Raw genomic sequence first — 12344 nt, forward strand, 5'->3', positions numbered from 1 at the left:
GATAGGGGAAAGTTAGATTAGGAGATATTATATGCCTCAATAAAGAGATGTGTTTTTAGGGCACGCGTAAAGTTGAGAGTGTTTGGGATTAATCCGATTCTCTGTGATAGAGCATTGCAGAGAATCAGAGTGGCTTAGGAAAAGTTTTGGAGATAGAAGTGGGAGGTTAGCACTACCCCAGAACTTATCAGAGGTCATTAACAGAACAGAGAGCACAGGTAGGGTGGAAAACTGAGATGAAGGAGGAGATATAGGGTGGTGCAGCACTGTGGAGAGCTTTATGGATGAGAGTGATATGTTTATAGGAGTGTTATGGGTGTTTTTTTAATCAATTTTCACCCATTCACTGAATCCTGAGAATGGTGAACCCATGTCCACCCTATTTCACAGTTCAAGATTCATTCTCCCATTTCTGTAGTACAGTGGGGAATGGAGTTGCTGGTTATACATGCGCAGCAGCAGTTCTATTCTTCTCAATGGAGGACATGGCTGAGTGCTGAGCTCGACTATCTTTGTCTGCCCCACTGAAATGAATGGAGCGTAGCTGCTCCATTTATTTCATTGGGATAATGAAAATAGCTGAGCACAGTGCTCGTTTATCTCTGTCTACCCCACTGAAATAGTCTCCACTAGAGATGAGCGAACGTACTCGGATAAGCACTACTCGTCCGAGTAATTGGCTTTATCCGAGTACCTCCCCGCTCGTCCTGAAAGATTCGGGACGCGCTGCGGAGCGGGGAGCTGCAGGGGAGAGCGGGGAGGAACGGAGGGGAGATCTTTCTCTCCTTCTCTCCCGCCCGCTCTCCCCTGCTCCCCGCTGCGACTCACCTGTCAGCAGCGGAGCGCCCCGAATCTTTCAGGACGAGCGGCGAGATACTCGGATAAAGCACATTACTCGGACGAGTAGTGCTTATCCGAGTACGTTCGCTCATCTCTAGTCTCCACACATCCAGCAGGGTGTCTCTCCTAGTCTTACACACAACTCTGATGATAAACCCTAACAAAATTCCATAAAAATTATTCTCTGTCCATATATTCAATTGGGGCATATAAGGGCTCATTCACATGAGCATATGCATTAAACGATGCGTGTATTACACAGCGTTTTACTGCTGTGTGAGTCGGTGTATCGCTGCATATGGCAGCGATTTTGGACTGCGCATGACAGCATATCTGACGTATGCTGTAATGTACAGTCTTCCTGGTTTTATTTATTTTCTTTAAATCTCCTGCTGTGTCACTTACTGAAGGTGCATATAAACGCCCCACATACACAATGTAATTGCATATATGCAGCATTTTATATGCACCCATAGAAAACAATAGGGCACTATCACACGTAATATGTAGTAAAATAGAACATGCTGCATTGCATTTTACGTGCGTATTATAAACTAAGACTGATGCATGCATATTTAGAGTGTGCATCAGGTGGTCAGAGAAACTGGTGGGGCCATCTTTGTTTGTCCAGGCCCAGTGGGTTACGTTAACAGGGTTTCCCCGCAAAAACGATCGGTTTTTCCACGCAAAAGCTATCACTGACCTATTCTCATATAGGTCATCAATTGGTGATCGCCGGCGACCCGCTGCTCAGCATCCCTGGCGGTCAATTGATTCTTTAGACTGCTCTCAATGCAGCGTGGCCGAACGTCGTCATTAGGGTTGGACGCAGAAGTGTCATAGAGGATGTCTCTCGCTCTGAAATCAGTGGGAGCTGAAGCCTCTCAATACACGTCTGCATCCGACCACAGAGTTAGAAGTCCCGGAAGTGTAATAAAAGCCTTCAGCTTCCATTGATTTCAGTAACAGTGAAGCCCTCTATGACACTTCCGCTTAAGACCCTGATGACGATGATCTGCTGACAGCAGGTCATGTGATCAACTGATTGTCAGGGATTCCAAGCGGCTGGTCCACAACGATCGACTACTAATGACCTATCATGAGGATGGGTCATCATTAGTTTATGCCCAGAAACCCCATTTAACAGTTTAATTGGCTACAATTGCTACACGTTTCAGACTTGGACAACCTCCTTTGTTGGGCATATGCGTACATTGACAGCTGCAGGGAAAACGCCTAACTGGCAATAGCTGCCTCTGGCTACAGTCAGGAATTGTCTGTATTGGTGACATAACATTTTTAATCACATAATTAGGAAGCTTTGGTGAGTGACATTGAACAGGCTCGATATAGATTTTTGATAGTAAGTAATTATAACAGAGCCTACAGAGTATACATGTGAACATGTGTAACAGAGTAAGTAATTATAACAGAGCCTACAGAGTATACATGTGAACATGTGTAACAGAGTATACATGTGAACAGAGCCTCACTGATTATAATCAGTGAGGCTCTGTTCACATGTATACTCTTTTCTATCAGGCTTACATTGCTACATGATTATTGCAATGTAATGTAATGGTGCAAGAAATAGGAACCAGATAGACTTCTCACAAGTCATTGGAGGTGTGGAGGGGCAGATGAGGATTAACATCTGTTTTATCTCAATTCCTACAGAAAACAGAGAGGCAATTCCTTTTAAGATTGATGCTCCAGAGGGACTAGTACCCGGCTCTGAACGTGCACACGTGATCATTCAGGGTGAGTAATGCTCAGTGATATACCGTATATCCTACCTGGGAAATCTCACCTTGTACAGAAATATAATACTACAGTATATTATGGTTTTCTGTGTAAATGATTTACAACATGTTTTCCCAGGTAATCTTCTGTCCAATAGTATTTTTAACATAAATGATGTCCTTGATATGCCTGATGGATGTGGGGAACAGAATGCAGCAAAGATGTCCCGATGTGTTTGCGCACTGAACTATCTTAAAGAGACAGAAAAACTGACACCTGAAATCAAAGCTCAGCTTACCGAATATTTGGTTGAAGGTTAGTGACATGATTGAAACATGATACTGTATACTTATTGTAATTGTTATTCCTCTGTTATTCTTCCTGGGAGTGTACAAATAAATTGACAACTAGGTGTTACCATTCCCCTTGTCAACAATCAGTGCTGATGGTGTCAGACAGCGTAAAGACGCCCTACTGACAAGGCTACAGTAACAACCTGTGTTTAGTTAATTTATGTATTTCCAGGAGGAATAGCAAAATGCTTTAATACTGCCCAATCAGTGCCGACAGTATCAGTCTGTGTAGGGACACACACTATGGTCGCTCCCCATTATCCATTTGTTCACACATTGCAAGAGGAATAACAGAAGAGTGGAAGAATGCAGAGGTCTGACAAAAGTTGTCCTAGAATAGTTATTTTAAGGGAATAAAAGTATTTATTTAAAAAAAAAAACATGTTGGTGGAGCTGACAGATTGCACCAGATCGTTTTTTTCCTCACATTGTCCTTTTTCATTCGAACAACTTATTCTTACTAATTCTTAATGGAGAAGGTTTAGAGATGTATGCAGGGATGATTTTTCACTGTGGTCATTGTTTATTTACAGGCTACCAAAAACAGCTCACATTTAGGAATGAAAATGGATCCTACGCATTGTTTCCAGGTTCAGATGCAAATATATGGTATGTATGGTATAAAAATGCTGAGAAATCAACTACTGCATCTACTGGTAGATGATCGTCCAGCCGGCTGTCATCAGTAGTCAGAGCTCTGGACTGCTCCTTCACTTCGTCCTCAGGACCATAGTCAGGATGTCGCATCCTTTTCTGAGCAGGAAGTTTACATTTTTTGTTTCCAATGGGAGTGACACTGGTGCTCCAACTTCCTTCACTGCCCACTGACGACCTGGACAATCAGTTGATCGATGGTAGTTCTCATGAGCTGCTATAATATTATGGCGCTGTTGTCAGCTCATGGCCAGGATCACAGATAGCTACAATCCCAGCTGTTTTAATCATAGATGCCGCAGTCTTTATTAATGCATCTGCTATTGCAAAGAATTTGAAAGAGGGAAGAAGTTCCCTCTGTCACCTCACCGGACCCTCCATGACACATATTGCCGGGTGTAGTGGGTTAACATGACAGCCAAGCACCTAACAATGAACCTCCAGGTCTACCGCATCTCTGCTTATTTTATAGCCTGCCTCTCAGATTTACAGTAACAGCTAGAATACACAGCAATTCTGAACTGTTTTTTGCATATTCCACTAACTGAAAAATGCATTAAAAGTTGTATTTACCATAAAATAACACCAATAAAAACTACAAGTTGTCTCACAAAAAAAAGCCTACTTAACAGCTCTGTAGATGAAAATGTGACGTTATGAGTCTTTGAATGCAGTGATACAAATATAGATTACTTTAGGAAAATATTGTGCAAACATAAAGAAAAAAAACTACATAATTTTGGAATCTTTTGTAATTGTAATGTCTCACAGAAAAAAGCACCCTCCCAAAATGACGGAATTGCTATTTGTTTTTAATCCCTATCCCCACAAAATGTATAAAGGTTATACAAAACATTATATGTATCCCAAAATTGTGTCATTAAAAATACCATTTATTTTGGAAAATACAAGCCCTTACAAGTTTAAATCGCCCATGCCTCCCAACTTTTGAACAAAAAAAGAGGGACAATGCTACCCGCACGTGTTGAGTTGTTACAATAAGCCAAGCCCATTTTACGTTGAGCCACGCCTTTATGTCCCTAAGTATAACCCTTACAGTAATACCCCCTCAGTGACCCCCTCACAGTAATATTGCCCTTCAGTGCCCCTCTCACAGTAATGGCACCCCACAGTGACCCCCTCACAGGACTAGTATACCTCTAAATATTGGATACCAGTTCTACATAGTGTTAATAATTACACTGCAGTTACTTCCAGCGTTTTTAGGTGGCGCTTCCTCTGATTAGTGTTATGTGTTTTTCCTTTTTATCTGGGCACGGACCACCATGGAGACTTTCTCCAGCCACTACTTAACTCTGCACACTCTCCCCATCCTACCACTACCCTCAATTAACCTCTCAGTACCCCCCACCCCCATAGTACTAGTGCACCTTCTGTAGCTCCACAAAGTAATAATACCCTCTCTATGGCCTGGACTTACTAATAGTGCCCCCACTAAGTTAGAATGCTCCCCACTGTGACCCCATAGTGCTCATTCTGTGGCCCCTAGAGTGCTCCTTCCTGTGGCCTTTAAAGTACTCCCCTCTGTAGCCCTAGCTATGGTATTACACTGCCCCTTAACTACACTATAGAAACACTCTTCCTCATCCTCTGCAGTGACCGCTATACACCTCACACTCACACCAGTCACTGACAGCCCGCTACTCTATACAGGCTGACTCCTTCCCCTGGTTCCAGACACACTGTACTCACAGGACCCTGGGGAGTGGTCAGCCTGGGTATACAGCTACCCAGTGTGTGAAGTATATGGCGGTTGCTGCAAAGGCTGCAAGAGTGTTTGTGGTAGTGGGGTCTGGAGTTTGGGGCAGGACATACAGCAGACCTCCCATGACAGTGTGACAGACCTCCAAATTCAGTACTGTGTCGCAGAATCCGGGACAGTCAGGAGGCCCGAAGTCACCTCAAGTCTCAGCTTCACCCACCCAGAGAAGCCCCCCTAACTTCCCACAAACACTGATGACAACAACCCAGGGGCTGGAAAGAGCTAGATGGGTCCGGCTACTTTCTTCCAAAACGCAGCGGTTCATCTGTTTTGTCTAACATCAGCTCTATAGAAGTGAATGGGGCAGAGCTGCAGCACCAGGCAGAACTTGTGGGCAGGGGTAATACTTACTGATAAAAAAAAATGTTGCTATGACTTTCTAATCCTGTACAAACCTTGTAAATGTGTAATGTTGTATCGCAGGGTCACAGCAATGACAGTCAGTGCTTACAGTGGAGCGCAGAACTACATGTATATAAATGAGAAGCACATTCAAGAGATATGGAATTGGCTGCAAACCCTACAAGGGTCTGATGGCTGCTTCGGAGATGTGGGAGATTACTATTATAATTGCATGGAGGTAAATATAACAGACTGCCATAATGACAGACTTTTTCCAGACACAATTCGTCTTTACACACTCTGTGCTTTACACTGCAGCCCTCCTCCTGCTCTTACCCATACTGCCACAATGAACCTCTCCATATTATCCCCCAGAGTACTAGTGCTCCCCTCTGTGGCCCCCATTCAGTAACAGTGTGGCTCTAAGGCTGGTTTCAGATGAGTGCATGAAAACATGTCCATAAGGGCTCATGTTCACGACCGTGCTTTCACCACGTATTACGTGTGCGTTGCACGGAGGTGTGTTACATTGTTAATGGAGTCAATGAAAGTCACTTGACTTTCATTGATCTACGCACACCGGCGTGTGGACACTGCGTATCAATATGCAAGAGAAATAGATCGCAGCATGCTCCATTTCTCTGCAGTGTGAGCCCTATAGACATATGCAGTGTGAGCCCTATAGCTTTGTACAGGCAGCATATGATATGCAATACATTGTGTATGGGCAGCATTTTCATACGCATCCCAACTCTGAAACAGAGCGAGAAATACATTTTAAAAAAGGGTCACACTGCATGTCTGTGTGCGTGCGATACGCGCGCGTGCGCAGTGCCAGAGGGAGCCATACACAACCTCTGCCAGCTCTCTGGCCGCAGAGCATATGTCTTCTAAATGAGTAAAACACTGCAGGGAGACCCGCAGCGTTTACGCATTCGGCTGTGGGCATGAGCCCTAATTCGGATCCGTATTTCAGATGTGTTTCAGATGACATTACAACAGAAAGTGATCAGTATTTCAATACTATATGTTCAGATTTTGCTGCCTCCATATATTTTAATTTCGATCCATATTTGCCCAATAAAAAATTGGGAAGGGAAATCTGTGAAAAATAGATCATGCTGTGTTTTTAAAAAGTAGTCTTGAAAAATATGGCTATGTGAATAGATGCATAGCGTTACATTGGCTTCGTATTACAGTCCGCAAAACACCAACCAAATGCGAAGCTAACATATGCTTGCTGAAAGAGGCCTCAGGCAAACATTAGTATTTCAGTCTCCCTCACTAGCTGAACTTCAGCACATATGGAGGTTTCCTGGGTAAATGTATAACAACTATAACATTACCCCCAATAACCAGCAGCATTACTGACTTTGAGGGCTTATTCACAGTGCCGTAGGAACAACTTTGCCCGGAGCGTTGTTGCGGCTGAAAGAGGGGAATCACTTCCCCTTTGCCGACAGTTCAAACTCTGCGCCAGAGTGCAGGAGTTTGAAAATTACCGCAGGAAGATAGGTGCTGCCCAATCTTCCTCGCACATAGTTTGACTGCGAAACGCAGAGATCAGTGGTTTTGTTTTGTCTCGTTATACGGCTGTGATTATCACACCCATAAAAGGAGACAAAAGCACACTAATCTGAATCCGCCCTGAGGCTGTGTTTGCACATGGTGATTTTTGTTGCAGTTTTTAATTGCAATGTAATTTTTCAAAAACGCATACAGTCACGGATTTGTCACGGATTTTAGTTGCTGAATCAGAGCTGTGCTAGGATCCACATAACATCAGGATAAACAGGGAATGGAAATAAGGTGTATAACCAGGCATAGCTGCTATTACATGTACAATCCTGGGGTGGGTATGCAAAAGAGTGACAGGAGTATTTAGCCAAGCATCGCAGACTGGGGGCATCAACCTGACTGACGCTCCCTTAACTAATAACAAAAACTTACCCGGAGACTTCTTGTGTGTAAATGTGGGGTAGGCCACAGCTTTTATTAAATATTTAACCTCTACTATTTTAATTTAACTATTTTAACTCCATAAACCCTTCCCATGCTACAACCCGCTTAATTTAAACTGATTTTAGCTTTAACTATTCCACAGGACGTTTGTAAGCCCGCTTTCCTTGGGCTTGTAAACCCTCCTCTTCTCCAGCATGGAAAGTTCAAGGCCAACCACAGCTGTGACAACTTCCGAACGTATAAAAGTCCCATAAAGTCTTTCCTCACCCATCTCACGGGCGGGTGGGTGGGCGTCTTGCTCGGCTCCGTCCTCTTTCCTCCACGCTTCTTCTCTCTTGGTCTTCTTCCTGTCTTCTCCTTCTTCTTCCGTACCTAGCTCCTCCCCCCCATCTAGCTCGCTATTCCCTTTAAGCTCCGCCCCCAGTCCCATGCAGCCTCGTTATTCACTGTGCTGCATAAGAGACTGGGGGCATCAACCTGACTGACGCTCCCTTAACTAATAACAAAAACTTACCCGGAGACTTCTTGTGTGTAAATGTGGGGTAGGCCACAGCTTTTATTAAATATTTAACCTCTACTATTTTAATTTAACTACTTTGACTCCATAAACCCTTCCCATGCTACAACCCGCTTAATTTAAACTGATTTTAGCTTTAGCTATTCCACAGGACGTTTGTAAGCCCGCTTTCCTTGGGCTTGTAAACCCTCCTCTTCTCCAGCATGGAAAGTTCAAGGCCATACGGGATGCGCCGTATCCCTACGGCGCATTCCGCCCCACCCCACGGACCCGAACTAAGGCAGCCTCCACGCCATCCTGCAGTCCGGACAGGAATGTGTCCAATCCCACCTCGTTTAGGTGTATTCCATCATCTCGCAGTGCACCTCTCTCTCTGTCCTCCAACTCCCAATGGCGTACAGCAATCCCTCCCAAGGATTGCACGAATTTCGAAATCCTCTGGTTGATCAATTTCCTTACGTTTTCGATCGCCTCGGGGTTCTTTGCCCCCCTCCAACATCTCCTGGCGATAATATCCGACCATACGAGCACGGATTCTTGGAAGCACTCGCGAAAACGGAGCAAGTCCTGTTTTATTAGAGCGAGTAAATCGCCTAGTTTTATTTTTCCTAGGTCGTTCCCCCCGGCGTGCACGACCAGGATAATTTGCCGGGGGGTCCACCTGCTAATTTCCGTCACGATCTGCAGCAACCTTGGCCATTGCAGTCCTCGAATGCCATACCAATTTACCACAGCGTCCGTCATTACTAGAGTCCTTCCTAATGGCCGAGTTGCTGCTCTCCTTTCGGCCCAGTACACGAATGAATGCCCGATAATCCAGACTCTCCACGGCTCTGCAGCTGCAACACATAAAAAACAAAAACCAAAACCCGTACCACACAACGCACGCCATTTCACCAGGCCAAAATCATACCACTTCGCTTCTTATAATATTAAGTCCGGTCTAATGTATGATTTGTATGCCTGCGACTTCCATCTACCTAGCCGTTTCAGATCCTCTTCCCGCATACCATGTGCTTCTGCCATGGTTGCCGCACCTATCCTAAACGAATGCGTACCAAAATCCGACACATCCAAACCTGCTGCGCGTAATGCTGAACGGAAAACCGCTGTAAACTGAAAACGGGTGAGGGGATCGCCTGCCGCGTGCACGAAAAATTGGTCGCAAATATTACGCGAGCTCATGTAATCTCTGACCGTGCTCACCGGGCACCACTTGGATCCAAGGCTATTAATTGCTATCCACTCGCCTCTCCCATAAATGTCCGTCTTGGACTTTCTGATACATATACGTAGTGATGCACCCGAGCAAATGACATCATTATGCCGCAAACCGCCAGGCTTATTTTTACTCGCCGGGACCAGCTCTCCGATTCGTAATGCCGCAAAAAACGCCACCGAAAAGGCCGCTCTAAATAGCAACGCTTCCGAACTATCGACGCACACGCTTTCCAGCAATTCTAATAGCTTAATCAACATGGAAAACGTAATGGGCCGTCGTCTATCAATATGCGTCTTATCTTTTTTCCAACCGCGAATTATTTGGCGAAAAATAAACTCTTTAGTAACGTCCGTCTTACCATTTAGTTTAAGCAGGAAGGCTACTCCCGCTAGATATTTTTTTGCCGCTCCAACCGACCGATGTTTGCTCCGTAAATCTAACAACATATCTAGCGTGGCCGCCCGCGCCCTTTCACCGTCGACCACACAACCGCCTGCCAATGAAAGCCATTCTAACCATATAGAATTGTAACTCTTCCACGTCGCACCCGTGACCGATGCCTCCACCAGCTTCAACAACTCTGCTCGACCAGATCCCATAAGTGAGGAGGGCATCGGACCCCCTCGGCCTCCGCCTGTGGGTGCCGTTCCCTGAACGCCTCCATCTGTGAACGAGAGAGTGCGTCAGCCGCTCCATTGTCATGACCCGGAACATGCCTGGCTCGCAAATAAATATTATTCTGCAGGCATCTCAAAACCACATGTCTTAACAATGCTAACACAGGCGGAGACCCCGCGGTCTGCCTATTGATCACCTGCACCACCGCCGCGTTATCAGACCAAAAACAGACCTTGCGGTCCTGAAGCTCTGAATTCCACAGTTCCAACGCTACCACTAGTGGAAAAAACTCCAATAGTGTCACATTCTTGGTCCATTTTCTATTCACCCAACTCACTGGCCAGGGTTCCCTGCACCAATGGTTATGAAGAATTACACCGAAACCTCCCGACCCGGCCGCGTCCGCAAATAGGCATATGTCGCTACCCGTAACCTCCTCCTTTGGGCACATCACTTGCCCATTGAAGGATTGCAAAAACACTTTCCATATATGTAGGTCCGCTCTCATCCCCTGTGTAACCCGCACGAAATGATGGGGTTCCCGTACCCCTGCCATAGCTAACGTCAGTCTTCTTGAGAAGACCCGTCCCATAGGGATGACTTTACACGCGAAATTAAGCAAACCTGCCAGCCTCTGAATCTGCCTCAGCGTGACTTTTTTGCAGCTGGCAACTTCATTGACTGTCTGGTGTAACCTGGCTACTTTTTCCACTGGTAACCTGAACACCATATCCTCAGAGTCGATCTCGATTCCTAAGAATGTGATCCGAGTCACGGGGCCCACCGTTTTCTCTTCTGATAACGGAACCCCTACCCTCAGCATGAGGGCCTGGAAGGTTTTAAGCAAGAATACGCAATTGCCCGAGTTCTCGGACCCGACGAACAAAAAATCATCTAAGTAATGTATCACCGATGAGATGCCCGTCTCATACTTGAGTAACCACTCTAAAAAGGAACTAAACAATTCAAAATAATAGCATGAAATGGAGCATCCCATCGGCAAACACATATCAATAAAAAATTGACTGTCCACCCGGCATACCAACAGGTGGAAACAATCGGGGTGGACTGGTAACAATCGGAAGGCGGACTCAATGTCCGTCTTTGCTAGCTGGGCTCTTTTTCCCGCCGCTCTTACCAAGCGAACCGCGGAATCAAATGACGTATAAGAAACTGTCGCCTGTTCTTTTGATATTCCGTCGTTAACGGAATCCCCCGCTGGAAAGGATAGGTGATGTATTAAGCGGAATTTCCCGGTTTCCTTCTTGGGTACCAAACCCAAGGGGGACACCCGCAAATTCGTAAACAGCGGCGCTTCGAAAGGGCCGGCCATGCGGCCGAGCTCCACTTCCTTACTCAATTTTTCTTTGACTAAATGGATATTGTCCAACGCCGATTTTAGGTTAGGGGCGAACATTGACGCGGGTGAAAACGCAAACGGAATAACGCAACCAACTGAAAAACCGTCCTTAAGAATTTTTGCCGCCTGCTTCATGTGGTATCTGTCTAACCACAGATCCAGGACCCGGCTTTTCACCGGTGTTCGGTGCTCCACCGGCACCACCCACTGCGGCAGTCGTTCTCTGTTTCTTGAAGCAGCGAACTGCTGCGTGCTGCGCCCCGCAAACCGAGCACTCGTGCCGGAATTTGCAGGTGGCATAAAACCTGCAATGGCCCTCGTTGTAGAGCCAACATGAGCCATTGGGTCTCTGAGCAGCCGCGGAGGGCTGTTGCCCGCCTCCCGCGGCTCCCGTAGGAAAGGACGCTCTAGCGGGCCTTTGCGCCAGAATAAGCTGAATCCACACATCAGTTGCTTTTGTGGCCCAGCTTATGTGGCTCATACCCGAAACCCGTCGCCTGTAGTCCTCATCATAACGCCACCAAGCTGACCCACCGTGCAGCTTGTAGGCGCTGTAAATGGTATTCAGATAGACCATCAACTCCGGTCCTTTAGCAGGCTGATGTTGACACGCTACATGGGCCAACACCAAATAAGCTTGAAGCCAGTTCCCAAACGTGTTCGCGATTTTTGGCTTTTTCTCACCACGTTCCGACAACCGTTCCTTATCTACCATCACATGGTCCGCTGATAATAAGGACCAAATATCCACATATAAACCTTGTTTAATCTTTTCAACCAAATCGTCAGCCAAACCTACCCCTAGCGGGGCAACACCACAAAACATTGAATCATAATATTTTAAACCTTCCGTTGGGTCACCTTCCGTACACCGGGTTGAGCTTCCAGAAACATTACTCACAGGCGGGCCTCTGCCCCCTGGTGAACCACAGGACACTAAAAGCCCTTCT

At 45.9% G+C, this 12344-nt stretch overlaps 1 protein-coding gene across 1 annotated transcript in view; it reads left to right on the plus strand.

Annotated features, from left to right (window-relative positions):
* The window catches only part of LOC136626158 (alpha-2-macroglobulin-like), a 118943-nt gene that overhangs the window by 81540 nt on the left and 25059 nt on the right, over nt 1-12344 (plus strand). Inside the window, exons 23-26 of the mRNA XM_066600965.1 lie at nt 2518-2601; nt 2722-2898; nt 3470-3545; nt 5797-5953. Coding sequence (XP_066457062.1) covers nt 2518-2601; nt 2722-2898; nt 3470-3545; nt 5797-5953 — 494 coding nt within the window. The remainder of the gene's footprint in view (nt 1-2517; nt 2602-2721; nt 2899-3469; nt 3546-5796; nt 5954-12344) is intronic.

Source organism: Eleutherodactylus coqui, chromosome 4 (assembly GCF_035609145.1).
Source record: "Eleutherodactylus coqui strain aEleCoq1 chromosome 4, aEleCoq1.hap1, whole genome shotgun sequence".
In the NCBI taxonomy this organism is placed as follows: Eukaryota; Metazoa; Chordata; class Amphibia; order Anura; family Eleutherodactylidae; genus Eleutherodactylus; species Eleutherodactylus coqui.